The 20,794-nt window shown below is 46.9% G+C and overlaps 1 protein-coding gene across 3 annotated transcripts in view; it reads left to right on the top strand.

Moving 5' to 3' along the window:
* Positions 1 to 5,046: 5,046 nt before the first annotated feature.
* Positions 5,047 to 20,794, top strand: part of tnrc18 (trinucleotide repeat containing 18) — a 47,459-nt gene continuing 31,711 nt past the window's right edge. The window contains exons 1-3 of one of the 3 annotated variants that reach the window (XM_047327976.1): positions 5,047 to 5,239; positions 6,956 to 7,299; positions 20,397 to 20,537. In XM_047327976.1, coding sequence (XP_047183932.1) covers positions 7,092 to 7,299; positions 20,397 to 20,537 — 349 coding nt within the window. In that variant the 5' untranslated portion in view covers positions 5,047 to 5,239; positions 6,956 to 7,091. Of the gene's footprint in view, positions 5,358 to 6,871; positions 7,300 to 20,396; positions 20,538 to 20,794 lie in introns of those variants that run through there. The other 2 variants (XM_047327977.1, XM_035614434.2) reach the window with 2 other exon arrangements.

Here is a 20,794-nt window from a genome sequence, read left to right as displayed (position 1 = left end):
GCACACATTATTGCAGTGGACATCATTTTTTGTTTGATTGACCATCTGCAGGTACAAGGCGCTGACAAAGAAGAGGCTATTAAAACTGGTCACTTGTTTCTGTAGTATATTATTTCTTGCCCCGTGTTTAACATGTCTCCGAAAAATCGAATGTATCCTGTTCACAGCAGAAAAACGTCAAGTGTCAAGAGCGTAAAGAGTACAGGGTGGGAGGCCCCTGCTTCTCTTGAGGTTTCAGTGGCCCTGACACATCACCGCTGCACTTCTACTCAGCTGGATATGCGTCTGTTGTATCAATGTTTCCTTACGGCTTTGGCGAGGCTGAAAATGAATGAATTCAGTAACTGCTCGACTAGAGCACAGCGGCACCAAGAACCCACACCCCTGCACATTGCAAGTTTACTCAAGCTCCCCTCACATGCACAGTTGACAGCCCCCAATCCCTCCCCCATCCCCCATCATGGTTTGGAGCAGTGGCAGATGGGAATCTCTTCTCGGTTTGACTTCATCTCGGGACCATTTTCCATAAATACGCATTTTTATCTGGATTTCAGGCAAATCAAACTCAAAACCACAGTTCTTTGACTGTGTCTTCACGATTTCTCTGACATCCCTTTATGTTAATATAACAGACATTGGGAATTTGAACTACTACGCCTGAATTTGATTTGCATGTGTTGGTAGATCAGTGCTCCCGTAGCAATAAGCTACTGTGATGTATGATAAGCACATGTATGACTGTATATGTGTTTTGCATGGAATGCATCTGACTTCATTTGAAACTGCCAGTGATAACAAGAACTCACCAAATCATAAAAACCATGACAACTGGGAATATTTTTCTTGACAGACAGGATCATGTGTGAACCAACTGACAGCTATTTCCTTTTGTGCATCTGACTGCTTCACATTCAGCTGTGTGCCTGCAGCCGGCTGTTTGTCCTCCAGCAGAAAGCTCCCAACGCTCCCCCCCACCACCACTAACACCACCCCTCCCCTGCAAAGCACTGTCTGATGATTGGCAGGTACCCCATGAGGGCTGTGTGTACATGTGTGTGCCTGCTTCAAGTGGGGGTTGGTGTGTGTGTGCGTGTGTGTGTGTGTGTGTGTGTCTGTGTGTGTGTGGTAGGTAATGTCTCAGGCTCAGCGGCATGTTCATTGCATGTGTGCGTTTGTCGCTGTGCGCACGTTTGTTTCAGCCCAACACACAACATGACACTGCAATTAGCTCTCCTCACAGTGCTGTTATGGATTTGTCTTGCTGCAGTGCAGTAGCAGTCGCTTCCACAACAATGCAGTGCTTGTGTGGAGCATGAGACAAGGTATGATGAATGATTTAGCCCTGTGGGCGTGCACACACTGTTTGTGTCTGTGCACTGGTGGCACTGTGCGTGTGCACTGGTGTGTATGTGAGAGAGCAGTTTGAGAGGGGGCACATGAAATATCTGGACCCTTGTTATTCATTGCTGTTTCTCATTTTGTCATTTATGTATAGTATAGTAGAAAAAAGGTGTAACTGAAAACGAGGCCATGCATCCAGGCCTTATTAACACCCACAGTGCAAGGTGAGATGTGCACACGAAAGTGCTGTTGTTGAAGGGGGGCGGGTGCTTGTGCAGACGTACATCTTCCTGTATTTATTTATTTATGTATTTCTTTCCCAGGGAAGAGTGGACCCCCCTCCCCCGGCTGAATTAATCACTGCTGTCTCTGAGCTCTGTCCCCTGTGGGTCGATGCAGCCACATGCCCGGAGAAAATCATATAGTCTGGCCGCCAAATCAAATCATTTACCTGATGCTTACCCGATCCTTCGACTGAAAGGACAGAATGAAGCCAAACCCCATGCAGCAGGGATATTTGGGCAGCCGCACGGCTAGAGGTCGATGTGAGATATGATTTTCGGGCAAAGATAGGAGGAAAAAACGAGAAAGGTGAATATAAAGGAAAATTTCTTCCGAACAATGATGATCTCGTTGTGAATTATCCGCTCAGTTAGAATAAAAATCGTGTGAGTGAAATGAAAAACTGGCTTGACTCAGCAGCATTTTAGGTAATAAATCTTCGTTTTTAGTACTTTCCCACCGCATCCCCACATGGACGACAAGCTTGGAGCTTTAAAATTGGACCATCCTCGAAGACCCCAGTTGGTGTATGTATAGGCTATTAAAAAAACATAATCTACCAAATGGTCCCATCTGCTCCTGCAGCAAAGCCTCACTGTGAGAAGCTCTGACCGAGGAATCAACAGATAGTAGACAGATCTGTTATCACAATGCAATGATGGAGGTGAGAACATAAACCACACATTGTTCCACTGCTCAACTGATGGCTGCACTCATTGAAATTGGTCTACATGTGGTTATTTAGATATTCATATAATAAAGATATTCATTTTAGCAACACACCGGGCTACAATCATTTCAGATTGACACATTCTCTCATACATGACCTAAACCTTTGGTGGTTAAAATTCAAATGATTTCAATAAATTGGAGTTCATGTTCAATAAATTTCGTGCGTACATATGCTGCATTTACGGACAGGAACATATGATCGTGCTCCATGTCATCTGCAGGAATCGTGACTATGAGCATCGCGACCCGTTCAGCGGCCACACGTCGCCCACCTCGACGCGGAGGTAACCCCCCACGAACACCGCCGTATTTGACATGGAAAGAAAAAAAACAACCACGACTGGAGGCCGAGACCTGCCGCGCGCGCACGGGGTGAGGCGACGGCAACAATGGGGCCTTAATCTGGAGGCTTTTGTCTGACTTCCCAGTCGGAGCGAGTTGGAGGGAACAAAGGCCGGTCCGGGACGGGACGGGACGGGACAGCACTCCGATCTCCGCCTGGTAATTCCCTCCCCGGGTCCCGTCAGAGCAGGCGGGTCCGCGGGCTGAGGGCTGGAGCCGGGCGGCCTCGTCTTTTTCAGCTCGGCGGTGATGTTGTCCGAATGGGACTGGCCGCGCGCACACGCACACGCGCACACACACACACACACACACACACACAAACACACACGCACGCACGACGTGTGACCACCGAGCGGGTCGCGACCTCACCGGAACACCGTCCGACCGCGCGCCAGTGTGTCCGGGCGGCTGCAGTCCCGGCTGCCGCTCCTCTCCCTCCGCCGTCTGACGCGAGGCGAGGAGGCGCTCCTCCTCTACCGGGGGGTCGCCTTGAAACCGACACATTGTCAGGAGGAGGGGATGGAGAATTGGAGGGGGGGGGGGCAGCTTGAAACCGCCTCAGATTTCTTTTCTTTTTTTAATCAAAATTTTTTGCAACTATGTAACACAGGGTGGTTTACTTCAGAAGGAAGCTTATGGGTTATAATAATGTTGATATTATTTTTATTACAGGAGGAGGCACACAGAGGTCACGTGAGACGGCTTTAGGGCCCCAATTCACACCAAGGGTCACCCCCCCCCCCCCCCCCCCCCCCCCCCCCCCAACCACCACCCCTGAATTTTAGCATAAAGCACTAAATGAACACGCCACTTTCCCTCCTCTTCTAATGCAAATCTAGTGGCTCACATTATGCATGAGGAGTCATCCAGTGTTCCTTCACCCCACAGTCTGTGTTGGATCATTTGCATAACTACAGGCTAGAGCGCAGCGTTATTGCTCCGTGAGAAAATCTAATTGTGTGGCGAATCAAAAATGTGTTGGAAGGTGACCGCAATGACAAGTGTCGGTGCCTGCTGCCTGGTCCACAACACAACTGGAGGTCCACTTTCACAACCAGGCTGTGTTTGGGCCTTATTGTATTGTATAGAATATAGAGTAGGTATTGACTTATTCACTGAATACCTGTTAGACTCATTAAGGCATTACTTCATGTTCTATAATACTCTATACTTGTTGTAACAATTTATTTAAAAATATATATATTTTGGCTTGTAACAAGTTTCTCATTCTTTCCCACTCATCTTTGGTTTTCCTGCTGACGTTCGTTTTTAATATTATCTTGGCCGATTAGCCTATGGTTTGTCTGCCAAGCATGCATGCCCATAGGGGAACAACGCCCACATAGTTGCTACACACAAACAGAAATTAAATAATTAAATAATAAATACCTCTGCCCAGGAACAAATTATGTTTTTCAACCCCCTCCGTTTGGTTGTTGGTCGGTTGTTTCTTTTTGTCACAAGGGTTTTGCAAAAACTTTTTTTTTTGATTTCCACAAAAGGTGGTGAAAGGATAGGACGTGGGCCAAGAACCAACCCCTAGAATTTCCAGAAGAGGTGAGGATCCAGGATTTGAAAAAAAAAATCTTTCCCAGTGAATAATTTGGGGATCTTGATGACTGACTGATACTATGTATGAGTGTGTGCGATTTGTTGCTTCTTGATTGAATTCAAGGGGACTGTTGGGCCTTGGTGGAGGTATGTGCTCTACTCAGTGTCATTCTGGTTACATTGAAAGGCCTTAAAACATGATGTCAAGGTTTTTATGTTGATGCTTACTTTCCCTTTGGAGGCGTGAGCAGGTATGATGTAAAGGAATTTACCAACTCAGGTCATTGTTATCCATATGCTTTCTGGTGAGAACAAATACACTTTGGTCCACACTACAAAAAAAAAAAAACAAGTGCAGGGGTTTCTGAGGGTAACATAACAACATGGTCACAACTCCCCAGTCAATGAGCTTCTATTATAATCAACGTGGAAACGTGTGGAGTGGTGCTGGTGGGGGTGGTGGAGAGGGGATGTCTTGAAACTGGCCCCCACCAACCACCACCACCACCATCATTAACACCCCAAAAAAAAATTAAGAAAAAAAAAAATTCCCACTGCTTGTTTCGATCACTCAGTCTTGAAGGAAGAGGGGACCTTGAAACGGCTCAACCTCCTTGCTCCATAATTGGTTTTATGGTTCTGGCGAGCGGCCAGTGTTTTTTTTTTCGTAACCACTGGGGACTTTTGATTGACACTTGACGCAGCCAATCGGACTGCAGCAGTGCAGCAAGGCCCTGGGCTGGGCTGGGTGGTAGTGGAAGAGTGGGGGGGGCGGGGCGAGCAAAAACAATGCTGTGTTTCATTGCCGAGGAGTTTACGGACGCGTCGGGGGCTTTCTCTCCCCCCGAGTTATCCCCCAGTTTACCTTCGGACGAGCCCGTAATGGACTACTCCAGCTCTCCCCGCAACCTGGAGCGATTTTAAGAAGCGATTGCAATTTTTTTTTTTTTTTTTTTTTTTACCTCCTTCCCCCTTGGTTTTCTCCATTCAAGTAAGCGCTCGGCATGTTTTTTTCTCTTTTTTTTTTCTCCGTCCTTGTTTGGTTTTCTCTTCCCCACCTAAAGTGCTCGACTTGTCGGTTGTTTGAAACATCATTCGCGGCTGTAAATGTGAGTTAAAAAAGGGCGCGGAGGCTCGATCGCGACATTTTGGATTTTCTTCTTCTTCTTCTGCGAAGCTCTCGTCGGTGTGGGGGAAAAAAAAAAGCCTCCCGGTCGAGACGTTTCCTCCTCGAAAGTTTTCGCGTGTCGCTAATGGAACCGTGAAAAGTTTGAAACGTGGCTGAAGCGCCGAGCTCCGCCGCCGCCGCCGCCGCATGGAGCGCGGCCCCGGGGGCCAGGAGGCAGCGCCCCCCGCCTCCAGGGGCTCCCGCACGGCGTCCCGGAGGAGAGACACCCGCTTCTCGCCGTGTGGTTGTTGTAAAAGAGGGGGACACTTAGATTTATTGGGATTTGTTGAATTCTTTTTCTGAGCGAGTCGTTCTTCGTATCGCGCCCGCCTGGATATCACGAGTCGTCGCTCTGATGTGTTCGATTTCGACCCTTTTTGGTTATAAACAATTTTTTTTTTTTTAAACTCGTGTTTATTTTGGGGAAATATGAAAAAAAAATGTTTATGCCACGAGACGCGAAATGTCTCCAGCTGCTTGTTGTTGTCGTCGTCTTTTAAAGTAACTTTATTGCGTTGTTGTGTATTTGAATATCGCACATGCGGGAGTCTAAGTAGATTGTGTTCAAAATAAAAGAATAAAAAAAATCGACCTTTTAACAGATTCTCGGGTCAAGTCAGATGAATTATGTAAAACAGAGTATTAAGTGTTAATGTCCAGATGGCGGATCGTCCGTCTGACCTGTTTCTAAACGGGGCTTTAGTTTCTAAACTGCGGACTCGGAGTGTCGACGGCTCTGGGTGTGATTCCTCTCCCCGGGCAGCACTGCGAAAGGCAGCCCGGGCTGGAACCGCCTTCTGCGGGCACCGCGGCACCGCGAGCCCCCTCCGATGAATGATGCAGGGGTTTTTTTTTCCCCTTTTTTTTCCCCCGTTTATTTTTAAACCCGCTTGAAATGTATATTTGATGCGCCTCCGGTAGTCGTGGTGTGTTGACTTCCGCGGCGAGGCTCGGGCCGTGGGTCCGCGCTGCTGCTTTCACGGTTCAGGGGAAAAAATCGGAAAATGTAGAAAAAGGTGCTTGATTGTTATAATTTACTGACGGTGTGCGTTTCGAAGGCAGGGTCGCGGGTGGGTTTTTTTTTTTTTTTTTTTTTTTTTTTTAAATTTTCCGCGTCCGGAGCCCGAGCAGCTCGCCAGCCCCTTCTCCTGCGCGGTTTCCCCCGAGAAGCGGAGCTCCGGAGCGGCTGCCCGCTCGGCGAGCAGCCGGGCAGGAGGAGCAGGAGGAGGAGTGCTGCTGCTGCTGCTGCTCGTCCGCCGAAACATATAGATCATAATATTGTGCCCTGCGAGAAGAGCCGCGGGCAGGTTATGTAAGGAGCAACTCGCATGGTCCTGATATCGACCGACCGATACTCGTGTTTAGTTTGTGAAGTGGTTTTCCAAACTGCGTCATTGCGCGTATTGGGGCCGCCTGGTTCGCTGGGAAGACGAGAAATCCGTAAAAAAACCCCCGAAACAACAACTACCACTTCACAACAGTTTACTCAGCCTGCTCGTGTGTGGACGATCAAGCCCCTGCTCTTGTTGTGTGTTGCAGGTCGGCAGGATGGCTGAGCAGGAGCCCGAGTCGCCCGGAGCACTAGAGACGCCGTCATAGCCGGGATCGTTCTTTTCGGAATAGGGGGTTTGTCCGAACGGACCGTTTCTTTTTACAACTTTCCCCTCCGCGGATAATGGATGGCAGAGATTTCGGACCCCCCCGATCCGTCCACGTACCGCCGCCGTTGTTGGCGGGGCTCGCGATGGAGTCCCACCGACTCGGAGCGGCGGCGGCCGCCGGGAGGATCCCTCCCTCGCCCGGTCACTTGGGCGCGAGTCATCCGCCGCCTCTCCACTCTGGAAAATTCCTGCCATCGGCCATTAACCTACATCCACACCACAGTAAGTGAACGACGCTCGGGCTTGTTAACAACTGCTTCGCCGCAAGCTGCCACTAAAAGCACCACCCGCAAATCGATCAAATGTGAAGTAGTAGGCAAAGGCTGCGCAAAAGACACATCAACTGCGCACAGCGTGTGGCTGCGTGTGCGCTCATCGTTTTGCTGTTGGTCGGTGGGACACGAAGCCAGACGCAGGAGGAGGAGGAGTGGCGGCGGCGGCGGCTGTGTGACAAGTTTCAGATGTGAAAGTGTCACATCGTACCGAGGAGGCTCGAGCAGCAGCGGGAAATGACCCGGTGCTTTACGCCTGGGTTCGAGCGCACAGGCGGGGTTGTGGGCGTCGTGGCGGGGATGGGGTTGCGGCAGTATGCGGGTCAGGGTGCAGTGGTTCGGGATTGCATGTGGACCAGTCACCGCTGTGGGAGCAGATGCAGGCTGTGTGTGTGTGTGTGTGTTTTGGGGGGGGGGGGGTGACGTCAGAGGGATGACGGACCACTCCTGGGTAATGTGCTGGAGTGTTTGTGTGAGTAAAGTATGGCGGTGGTTCAGTTTCCAGTATCAGGAGTAAAAAGCCACTCTCCTGGAACATTTGGCAAATGGCTGAAGCCGCCCACCCCTCCCCTGTATGTGCACCACTTCTGTTGGACGTGCCCACTGCTGCTTCAAGTGGTTCAGGGGAAAATGTGTGTATGAAGAAATGTGTGTGTGTGTGTGTGTGAGTGAATGAGCATGTTAGGTGCAAGATGAATGACTGATATGCTTGTCCATTAAAGAAAAGGTGTGGCATTAAACAGACAGAGGCTCCTTAAAGCATAACCCATGTGTTTGTCTCAACCTACTGTGTGTGCGTGTGCGTGCGTGTGTGTGTGTGTGTGTTGGCAGCATTCTCCGACTGCAGTCAGTAGATCATCCACGCCAGTGTATGTTATTCCCTGCTGAGCTGGTGATTTTCCTTTTTGCTTTACTGCCCGCTCAGTGATCTCTGTTCCCGCTATTAGTAATGGAAAGCCTTGAAATAACATTGTGCTAAAGAAAAAAGAAAAAAAGGAGGATAACAGTGAATGTTTGCACACAGTTTAGTGGTCAGGCAGAGGGAAAGTCAAAGCACCCTTGTCAAGGTTCAAAACATGTGTTGCGTTTGTCTGGCGCGTCCCTTTTTTGGTAAGTGGAAAGTCTGACAGACGCCATCATCTAGTTACTTGCATCTCCCAGAAGTCATGTAGCTGCAGGCGGAGGTAGTGTTACAGTTACTCTGGTTTCTTTTCAGAGGTAAACCCCCCTGGAGATCACAATATTCTAGTTAAGCGGTGTGTTGCGCCCCCCCGTCCTTATCGTGACAGCGTGGGTTGAGCTCAATGCAGCACTTGCCATTTGGTGCGCGAGGTTACAAGAGGTGGAGTAAAGCGAGGCGTCCCTGGCAGGGCAGGGCTCGGCTGAAGCGTTAATTTGACACACACAGACAGAGCCCACACACCCGGCTCTCCTCATGCTCACGCAAAGCCGTCAGAGATGAAAATCTACTCTCAGCGGGGAGTGTTAGGATGACTGATGGATGTAAGAGAAAAGAGACGTGTCAGGGCGCAGTTTGTTGCAGCAAGTCGATCTGATGCGAGTGTCTTCAGAGCAACACAGAAGCCGATCAGATGTGTTGACTCACTCGTTACCACGCAAACACAATTTTTGGGGAGTAAAACATGTCTTTGGAGCTGCAGTGTCTTTTAACAGGGACTGTATTCTGCCGCTCCCCCTCCTGTGGTTCTGAAACGAGCTGAAAACTGCCTTGTGGTGTGTGTGCAGACGAGCCTGTGTGGAACAAGTTGATGTGCAGCCGGGAGGGGAGTTGGTGAAGTGGAATTGACCCGACCACTGTTCCAGCCCAGATTGGCAGTTTAAACACTTCTTTAAAAAAAAAAAAAACGGGATACGTTTTATTCTGCCCACACACTGACCTTCTCCCCTCATCTCCCGTACGCACACTCACAGCCTCCGCCCACTGAAACACGCCGCCGTGCGATGCAGGTCATTTGGCTTTATGGCTGCACCTCAATATCAAATCCCCACACATTACATTCAACCAAAACCCGACCGAGAACCTCGCTCCCATGCTTGTAATAACACTGCACGGCCCTGTTACACAAATAATTACCCCGCAACCGCAAACGTTCATAATGCTCACGTTTAATTGCAATACGCAGCACGGATCCAGCTCTCAAGGAGCCAGTGTGCAATCAGAGGAGCCAAGACCGCCCTGCTGCTGTTTACACGTGTTCAAAAGGAAAAGATGCAGAGATTTTCTGCACTGTTGTGTTTGGCTGAGCTCTTGATAACACGGTTAACCGTTAATAGCTGCCAACACTCTCTTATTTACCGGGAGTCTACCTTATTTTCTTTTAATAGGATTCCCACCTGACTTAATGGGGTAAAGTGTCTCCCTTCTTCCCACACCTACAACCTGTGTGTGTGTGTGTGTGTGTGTGTGTGTGTGTGTGTGTGTGTGTGTGTGTGTGTGTGTGTGTGTGTGTGTGTGTGTGTGTGTGTGTGTGTGTGTGTGTGTGTGTGTGTGTGTGTGTGTGTGTGTGTGTGTGTGTGTGTGTGTGTGTGTGTGTGTGTGTGTGTGTGTGAGACATATAACGTTTGTTTCAAATACACTGTGAAGCTGCAAATAGCTGGTGGATATTTGTGTGGCTTGTACACTCTCTACGCGACCCCGTGGAGAGGCACAGTTTTCCATCAGCAACTTGTGCTTTCTACCCTCCTTCACTATCCATTCCTCTGTATCCACACGGGTCGTATACCAGCTCATGATAAGGCCTAACACGGTCTCAGTTCAAGGATGTAAACTGTTTGTGAACCGTCCTCTGTCTACTGGAGGTCTGCCGGTGCCTCCACCACCAGATTGAGGCCATCTTTCCTCTTCCCTCCCGCTCGCATCCAAGAGCGGCAGAGGTAGGACCTGCTGAAATGTGGCCACAGATGCTTTTTATTTCCAAAACGGTACTATTACAGATGACGCTTGATGTGGTTGTACTTTTTCCAGTTTTTACTGTGAATATTATGTATCAAGAAACTTAGGATAAGCAAGCGATTTTTTTTTCTGTTTTTCAAGTTCTCTTTTGCACTTGACAATCAAACTGGGTGTGACATCTTTTTCTTTGGAGTTTGGCCAATTGATTACTCAGTTCTTGTCTCTTTACACAAACAGTTGTGTTGCAGCAGCTGCGGGAAACATAAAACCCCATAATTTCCTGTGCACAGACAGCCCTTTTTTTCCCGGGGTTTCAGAGCAGACATTTTTATTTAAGAGCCTGCATAAACCTGCTGCAGGTTAAATGACTGTTGTGTTGTCTCCGTTAGGCATTGTTGTAGATGATTACTTTAATTGTATAGAGCGACGTTACAGGTTGAGGTGTATCGTTTGGAACAAATGCATGCTTAATGAGGCAGAGATGACATTCAGGGTGGCGTCCCTCATCTGTGAAACTTGAGGAGGTAACATGCCCGAACCGGCAACTTTTCTGCTCTTTTGACACACGCACACGCATGCACACACATTTTTGCCGTTCAGCCTATCGCCTTGTGGCCAGTGCAGAGAAGAAGAGTCAAAAGATGGAGATGAAATCCGCTCGAGACAAATGGGAGAGTGGAGATATAAAAGGGCACAATCCCTGAGGTGGAAAGCGGTGTTTTGTTTTTTCCAAAGGATACGAGCTGAGCTTGTTGTTTGCGTACACCAGAGTATCGGTGCAGATGCGAGGGTTGAACTCTTGTGTATGGGAACGGGAGACATGTGATTGTGCTTAGTGCAGTTATAGAGCCGGGGTTTCCCCCTGGGAGTCTCTGCCGGGAGAAGGGAAGGGATTTATCCTGACCACAACACATTCATACACGGTTAGATAAATGTGGTGGCCCTTCAGATGTATAAAAAAAACACATACACACACTCACAGGGGCACAGGGGTGTAAGTATAATTCATGCAGCATGCGGGGCAGGCCAGGGTTGTCTTTCCCGACACCAATTTGTCTTCCACGCTACTTGGTTAGTGTGTCTGTTTACGTCTAAGTGTGTGTGCGTGTGCGCGTGCGCGTGCGTGCGCGTGCGTGTGTGTGTGTGTGTGTGCGCGCGCGCGCGCGCGCGTGCGGGCGGGCGGGCGGGCGGGCGTGTGTGTGTGTGTGTGTTGCTCGGACGCATCCCCTCCCAGATTAATGGCTTCTTTCAGGAGAGAAAACACGCTCCTTTTAAAGAGAAAGCACAAGGCACCACTGCCCTGCTACAATAAACCTGTCAGAGGCAGACAAACGACAGACAGTCACTCACACGCACGCACAGCTGTCAAACATAAGAGTGACATACGTGTGTGTGTGTGCGTGTGTGGAAGAGCGTGCTGTGGCATGTTGAAATACCAAAAGCATTAGCTAAGTCGCTCGCTCTGCCAGAACCCTCCTTTGACTCAAACAACACCCACCAGCACACAAAGGTCACACACTGCGTTGTGTCTGTCGGTTTGGCTGCGTGTCGAGTCTCTACGTGTCCCGTTGCATAAGGTTTATGATATTCCTCCCCAGAGACTTGGGTTTTTCAAAATGCGTGGTGACGCGAAAGGGAAACAGAGAGCAGGTTTGACGTGCGAGATGAGATGGTTTGACCGTTTCTTAATTATGTGCTTTGGCCCGCGGAGCCACCTAGACGACCCGCACCTCTGACCATTATCTGACATCTGCCATTTAGCTTTTAAATCATCCTGAGATTAACTGAGTCGAGTACCGCGCACACTTCAATTAGTCCCGACTGTGCTTTTTGCTCTTTGCAAAAAGCCCAGGACCAGTCTCAGTTTATTCTATCAGTTAATCCTTACTTTTCTTCCCTATGAAAAAGGTATTAACATCCATCATCCCACATTCCTTGAATCAATTATTTTCCTGTCAATCAGAATCTCAGTAGTTTTGTTACCGCTTTTCTTTTTATAATAAAATGTTAACCCGTAAGTTGCTTACCCGATCTATCTCAATAGAAGTCATTTATTTCAGAGACTCGTGCATTTCATCGACTGTGTAAACTGGGGCCACGTCGGTGCAGATGTCAGGTTGTCTGAGTATATGGTTTGTTTGACTCACTCTACAGTACTTTTTGGTTAGTGGTGTTTGGGTCTGTTGTGGGGATTGTCTTGTGGTATAATCTGCAAAGTACAATTTTCCAAATTGGGCTTTTCACACCCTAACCCCTTCCACGTGACAGAAGAAGGGACGAGCTCTTTGGTTATCTTGACCCGATCGGAGTTCTCTCTCTTGCTCTGTGTCACGTTCAATCTTCCCCCATGTTGCCTTCATGTAAATTTCTTGCCTGCATCTGTGCCATGTGGAAGAAAGCAAAGTGGCATCCCAAACGACAAAACACACGGTGTGATTTATGTGGCACCAAACAATAGATGCTTAAATCATTGTAATCACACAGCCCTTCCCTGTGCTAGGTGCAGGTTTAACTAGCACTGGTCTATGCGTTCTTGAATTCGTGCGTGCGTGTCAGTGCACCTGTGACTGTGCAACTGTGCATACCATTCTCTCTCTCTCTCTCTCTCTCTCTGTGTGTGTGTGTGTGTGTGTGTGTGTGTGTGTGTGTGTGTGTGTGTGTGTGTGTGTGTGTGTGTGTGTGTGTGTGTGTGTGTGTGTGTGTGTGTGTGTGTGTGTGTGTGTGTGTGTGTGTGTGTGTGTGTGTGTGTGACACTGCATGATTGTGCAACAGTGTTCCCATTTGCTGATATCGAGTGAGTTGTGTGTGCTCATAGGAGGTTTGAGTGCAGCAGCATGGCTCTTAGACACGAGATCTAAGAGCCTCGTGTCTAAGAAAAGTTGGCCTCTTCTCCAGGCCAACCTTTGCACAAAGTTTCAGAGAGCAGCAAGTAATAAAAGCCCAATTTCGTGGCGTTTTACATCGTTTGATTGAGGTGAATTAATTGATCTTTGTGTGACCGAACGGTTCTTGCATTAGCCTGGTTTCAACTGGCTGAATGCCATTTAGCTGCTCTAGTTTCAGGGGTCCTGGTGTTGCGTAGACACTCTACCTGTACCTTTGGCTCCTTTAAAAACAACCTGCTCTGAAAAGGGACAGTATATAAAAGTCTGAAAAGCCTTGTGGATATTTTTGCCATGTTCCAGTTTCTAAGACCTCTTGGTTGATTAATTGCTCATTCCTCATTTTTTTCAAATAATAACGCCAAATGTATTTTGATTCCAGCTTCTCAAATGTGCAGTGTTTTCACATCCCATTGCACACTGAATCATTTTGGTTTTCAACTGTTGGTCAGACAATGAAAGACATTTGCAGCTGTGACATTGGACTCTAGGAAACTGTGACAGAAAACATAACCCCTTGTTTGTATCATTAGTTACCTCTGTGTGCGTGCCCTCGGCTGCTCGCACATATAACAGACCTGTGGCACTGACCGGTGAAGTCAAACTGCATTCCTCCACCTGTACGTTGTGGACCTGCTCGTGTTTTACCGCCCTCACGTGCAACTGTAACTGCACTTCTGATTGTTTAGTTCTCTCCGCCATGGTCACTCAGAGCAGCAAGGTGTGTGTGCGTGAGAGCACGAGCTGCCCTCGCACGCACGCACACACACACACACACACACACACACACACACACACACACACACACACACACACACACACACACACACACACACACACACACACACACACACACGTGCACGCTGAAAATGCAGCATAGACAAATGTCTTAATCAGACACAGACGTGCTGAGATAAAATGTGCAAGATAACTTTTATGTAGCAGTAATAAATAGAAAATCTAATTTAGTAATTTTTCTTAAGTACAGAGAGCAGAAGTGATAAAGCTGGGGCTCGTTGATACTACAGGGGCAGTTTACTGTTGATCTTTTGCACGGTGTAAGTTGACCTGATGGACGTAAACTGTTTAAATCGAACATTACTGTATAAACCATGATAACCAAAGTGTTTTTTTGGATAATTCTAGCTTTGGCAAAACTATTATTCCAATAAATAAATCAAGGAACAGATTGGATGAATGTGTCACTTATTAAATTACAGCCAGTGTGTGCAGCGTATTTGTAGGTGTGGCAGTAAGACTTCCTCCTCAATCTTTATTGGCAAGATTTCAAATTTGCCATTTTGACAAAACATATAGTATAATGTCTATTGTCAACATTTTTCTTCCATGTTTGTTCTTGTTATCTCAAGATATGTCAGTTTTTTTCAAGTGAGATTCAGCAGTTATTTGTGCTCCTGTGTTTGGCGACAGTTCTTTCCCTCCTTTTCACTCGCTAGCTTTTTAAAGGTGTAATTGAAAGTATTTTAACCGAATGTGACACCTCCTATTACAATAATAAAGCACCAAACAGCCCCTATCCCTGTATAAGAGGAGTCTGTTGTTGCACTTTTTACACCAAATGACTTGAACAACTTTGCGCTGTGATTTGCGAAACCCAGAGTCGACAGGCCGCAACTTGAGCTCGTCACGGAGGCATTTGTGAACATGAGACAACCACTTGTGTTCAGCTTGAGCTCACAAACACACAAACAAAATAGTTTCCTCCTCAACGCCTGAAAAACGCACAGGAAAACCCTACTTGTACATTTTTAAATCATTAACACACTTAAAGCCACATGCTCACAGCCTGGCTGAACACACTCACACATATAGAGAGAGAGTTCCAGTATCTGTTGACAGGCTTTCATTCACCCCTGTGTTTATGTGAGCGGCTCTTTCTCTGCTTTACAGTCAGGATTAATGGTTGCCAGTGTCAGTGTGCCAGTTAGCTATGGCAGAGGCGGACAAACCCAGCAGAGTTTTACTGTTTGAATGTTTTTCTTGCAGGGAATGAAAACCAGAGATCAATAGATTCCCCCCCAAGCCAACCCTGCTCTGAGTACCACTGATGGGTAACAGATGGGTTCACAGAGTGTGTGTGTGTGTGTGTACGTGTGTGTGTGTACGTGTGTGTGTTTACGGCAGACATTTATACTAGAAGTTTTTTCACCCTATTTTTGTGCTTTTATATGAGTTCCAGTATTGTTTTTGGATTCTGTTTAGATTCAGTCCATCTTAGATTGATTGTTCAACCAAGAAGCTTGTTCTCAAGCCTGATTTCAGTGTGTGTGTGTGTGTGTGTGTGTGTGTGTGTGTGTGTGTGTGTGTGTGTGTGTGTGTGTGTGTGTGTGTGTGTGTGTGTGTGTGTGTGTGTGTGTGTGTGTGTGTGTGTGTGTGTGTGTGTGTGTGTGTGTGTGTGTGTGTGTGTGTGTGCGCGCGCGCGTGTTCATGGAGTTGTAAAGGGAGACAGAGAGGAAGGAAGGAAAGGGCAGCGCGAGAAAGAGAGGGAGGTAATGAAAGAGTCATTTCAAAAACATTTAAAGAAACATTTCCCTCTCAGCCACCATTTGGATGTTGTTTCTGGAACCAAGAGCGCAAATGTTTTCCCTCGTTCGACTCCTCCCTCTTTTTCCTCCCATAGACTGTTCAGGAAGGGGAAATGGGAATTTGTGATTTATTTATTTATTTATTTATTTTTACAGATCACTGGCATGAAACCTTGTGTGTGTGTGTTTGTGTGTGCGCTCTGAACGCATGGACAAAGGGCCTGTGGGCGGCTGTGAAGCTGAGATTGATCTGTATTCTAGTGGGATATCTTCGCTGTGTGTGTGTGTGTGTGTGTGTGTGTGTGTGTGTGTGTGTGTGTGTGTGTGTGTGTGTGTGTGTGTGTGTGTGTGTGTGTGTGTGTGTGTGTGTGTGTGTGTGTGTGTGTGTGTGTGTGTGTGTGTGTGTGTGTGTGTGTGTGTGTGTGTGTGTGTGTGTGTGTGTGTGTTTTATAGAGAGAGACCCTGGTGTTTGGCCTGAAGGAATAGAAACTGCTGACATCCTACCAGGATGTCAGGTGGTGGTTGTGAATATGTTCTGTGTGAGGGTGTGTGTGTCTGGTCTACATCTTTTCCCTCACACACCAGGTAACGATTACTAAATGGGTTTGGGTGAGAGTGATTTGTTAGAACAACATTGCTGGCACGTAGCCTGACACACATGCACACACACCGGAGTGAAGGGTGGAAAGGTGGTGGTAAAAAAAATGGGGCTTTGTTTCTTTCCTGGTATATCGTATTATGATTTTACGTGATCAAAGTAGTCACGAGTTGCTGCAAGTGAATCGTGCATTATTTCACAGGGCACACCAGTAACATGATGAACGGTCATGAGATGCCAGCAGTTTCTTGAATCATGTGATTTTGATTCCTGTAGTTTATGTACAACATGTTGTCACTGTAGCCAAGCTAAACACATTAGTTATCATCTTTATGACCATGTTTTTACAGCAAATCCAAAAGGTTTTTAAATATTTGTGATCCTTAAGATTTTAGGGGTGTCAAAAGCCTGTATTTTTTGTTTTGTTTTTTCAGCAGAAGGGATTTAATGTATTTACATTCTGTAATAACCTCTGTCGTAATTTTGTTAGTCAGAGACTCATTAAGAATGCAATTCAACTAGACTGTAGTTTTATCTCATTGATAGCAGCTTCGCAGGTCTCTGTTCACTCTCCCACACAGGTATTGAGCTGTGTTAATGAAGACAGAACATTCCTGCCGCCGCTGCTGCTGCTTCACACGAAAAGAGTTTGAGGCAGTTGGGTGAGGGCGTTCTGATGATCTTAGATCGTGGGCCATCTTTTTTGGTGTGTGATCTTCTTTTCAGAACCTTACAGATTAAATAGGGTTCTGTTTAGATATTTGAAGTTAAGAGGGTCGTCGCCGCTAAGGAGTCCATTGTTGGCTGTGAAAATGTTTGACGTTGGTCTGCTCTGAGGCCTCGGTGAGATTTGAGCGCAGTTGCGAATAGAAGCCGCAAGTGTACAAACTTGTGAAAAAAGGCATCAAAGTGGCAGAAAGGCATGAACCATAGCTTCCTGTCGGGGCAAAATAAATCGGAGCAAAAACAGGATTTGTGCGTCAAAGTCTAATCACGTGATCACGTGAGTTAGAAACTTGTCGGGAGAATCCTTCTTCGATCGATATGATCTTTTGTCCACATCGCTCACCCGTAGAGGCCGTCACCAAGGTTCGGGCGCAACAGCGGTTACTCATCAAACATGCATCTACAAGTCACAGTTGGCATTTTATTTTGACAGCGGTTTAATTTTAACCTTTGCAAGGGAGGAACGGAACAACAAGGTGCAGCCTCGGAGTGTTGATGGATGTAGGGTGTAAAAAGCTACTCGCGCTATGTGGAGCAAGTAAACCGGTCACGGTTGCTCGCAGCACGAAAAAAATAGGCAAACGCTCGACTGACTTTTAAAAAAACACAGTAAAACCTGTTCACCAGTTGTATTTCTGACAAACAGCCCAAGGAGTGAATGTTTGCAGCAGGTTCGTTTTAAACCACTGTTGTTGTAACCACAAGACACAGAGGACACTTGATCCTTCTGTTTTTCCTGAAAGATGACAAACTCCCCATTTTGGAGATATAGGGATTTGGCGTATGCTTATGAACAGGATGTAAAAGATGATGGCATTGAGACAGATGGGCCATAATCACCTCTGAGTTTGAGTCTATGCTGTAATGAATAACACATTGTAACACGGATAGTGGGTTGTCTCTCTTTAGAAGTAAAACCTTGTCCCTGTGCTGCTCTTCAATGCTCCGCACAGGACAAGGGGGTGTGTTTTCCAGCAGAGTTAACGTACTGAGACTAACTGAAGATTAATCACAAGCAGCGCGCGAGCGTGCGTGTGCGTGAGTGAGAGAGAGAGAGAGTCCGTCCGTCCTGCAGTGTATCTGACTCAAAGGGCATTCACTGCAAAACCACACAGAACTGTTGCACATGTCAGTGATCATAACATGATGACTTACGCAGTGCACACAGGGACCCTACACAAACACACACACACACACACACACACACACACACACACACGAACACACACACACACACACACACACACACACACACACACACACACACACACACACACACAGATCCACATCCACATCCACGCACACATTCAATCACAGAGGGACTTGAATAAATCTGGGCCTCATGGGGACGTGGTGTGGAAGGATCCACCTACACAGTATTTTTTCAAAGCAAGGAGAATAAAGGCACACTACTTTACTCTTGTGTGTTTGTGTGTGTACACGCCTCTTCTTTGTGATTAATTGAAAAGCTGCCTTTCTATTGATTTAAAATGCTGTGTGTGTGTGTGTGTGTGTGTGTGTGTGTGTGTGTGTGTGTGTGTGTGTGTGTGTGTGTGTGTGTGTGTGTGTGTGTGTGTGTGTGTGTGTGTGTGTGTGTGTGTGTGTGTGTGTGTGTGTGTGTGTGTGTGTGTGTGTGTGTGTGTGTGTGTGTGTGTGTGTACAGGCACTGACGGACTGTGGTTTTAATGTACTGATTTAGATGCAGGGGAAACTCAGCAAGCACAGCATGTCTCTCAGATTCCCATAGGACTAATACAGAATCACACACGCACACACACACTCAGCCCCTTCCCCCTCGCCCTCATACAGACTGCACCCTTTCCCCTACACACATGGTTAGTTTTATCAGGGTAATGGCTGTGCGGTGCGTTCAGTAATGGCCAGGGTGGGGGAAACCTCAGCTCAACATGAAACCTCTTCCAGCTCCCAGAAGGCTGTGATTGAAGAGGCAGTAAAGGTTCAAAGGTTCAAAGTTTACTAATGGTCAATGGTGCGCGCACGGACACACACGCACGCACGCACGCACGCACGCACGCACGCACGCACGCACGCGTGCAGGGGGTGGAAACGAATGAAAACAAGTCTAATAAAAACAATCGATAGCGGTTATCATGTTGAGATATGAAATGTTTAGTGAGATTTAACTCTTTCAGTGGGAAAGTGACGGAACTGGTTTTAATGGTGAGGTGTGTGACGTCAACGTGCTCTTTGAACACACATGTCACTTAGTGCAGAATAGATAATTTAATAAACAGTTGTGGTTGGATTGATAGTTGCTGTAGATGGAATGTCCTTTTTTATTATAATGAAGTTTGTGCCAACCAGCCCTCATATGATGGAATTATGTTATTATACTGTATGTTTAATGTAAAAGTTGATTGGATTGAAATACAACACATACAGTTCCAACATAGTTTTTTACTGATGTTGAATGTCAGCATTATTTTCTTTTTGTCAATTTCAACCTCAACACTACGTTATATGTTTATGATATAATGGGAGGATTTGCTGCTTCTCTCTGCCATGTATAATTAGTTGAATATCTTTTTTAGTTTTGACAAAACCAGACATTTGATGATGTCACCTTGGGCTCTGGGAAGATGTGTCATAGATTAAAAGTTTGTGAAAATAAACGTTAGTTGTGTCCCTAGTGTAAAGTCCACTGGATTTAGATAAACATACTGAACACTACACTTAAAAAAATTATAAAGCAACCAGTTGTATTAAATTGTATTTTCCAAAAGTGGTTGAAAATTGAATCAGTGTTAATTAGAAAAAATTACAATTGTGAATCACACACAACAGTGGTTTATATGTGAGGACAACCTTGTCTGTTAGATTTGGAGGTAGTTGAATCCTGAAGAAGACCCAACTAGAAAGATAAAATCCCAGCACAGTAACAAATCTGATTATCTGTATGTGCAGAGAGATTGTGTGCATGCGTGCATGTATGTGTGAGCGCCAGTTTGATCCAAAAGGTTGATGCTGCACCCTTAATGCCCCATCAAATCACTGCTCTCCACCAGACGAAGCGGCCTCCGGACTTCATCACACGATGAGTCCAGTCCTGTTGTGACGACTGTGGTTTTAGTCGGCGGTTACATTAACTGTCTCTTTCTTTGGAGTGCAGTCCGCCTGTGGTCTGTTGTTGAAATGGACTGCACGGTGGCTCGGTAATAATGTGATTACAACAGACTGCTTCGGCATAGAAACATCAGTGTGTATTGATTGTGCACCACACACACTCACGCAGACAGACACAGACACACGCAGGAAAGTGATACAATGTACAATGTACAGTATAAATTGATCGTCCTTGTCGGATATTAGTTTGGAGCTTGTGGTGCGAGGTTGACTGACGGCCTTGCTTCTTTTTCCTAGGTGATGCCTTCCCGACAGGCTCCAGTCCCTTCCTGTCAGGTTATCCAGGCCACTCCCCCCTGACCTCTGACCCCACGTACAGGTCGGCCAATCCCAGCAGTCTGCAGATGGCTCAGCTCTGGGCATCACACGCTCATGAAGGTAAATTCGTCCTTAAACATTTATGTCCCCGTCCCCCGCCTCTCTCTTTTTCTTTTTGCTATTGACCTCCTTTTCTGTCTCGGTACATAATTGAAATGCTCGAAGACGCATGACGTTGTGTGTTCATGACATTTCTCACAGTCCTCCCCGGTCCAATGCCTCAGGAGGCCTGTTCCTCTTCTGTTCCTCACTGCTTACACCAGTGGGATCCCGTTCCATTTCTGTGTCCCTGCTGGTAGCTCCACTCCCGGCTCTGT

The sequence above is a fragment of the Scophthalmus maximus genome, chromosome 17 (genome assembly GCF_022379125.1).
Source record: "Scophthalmus maximus strain ysfricsl-2021 chromosome 17, ASM2237912v1, whole genome shotgun sequence".
NCBI lineage: Eukaryota > Metazoa > Chordata > Actinopteri > Pleuronectiformes > Scophthalmidae > Scophthalmus > Scophthalmus maximus.
The sequence above is the reverse complement of the archived record's forward strand: the minus strand, read 5'-3'. Positions and strand labels throughout refer to the sequence as shown.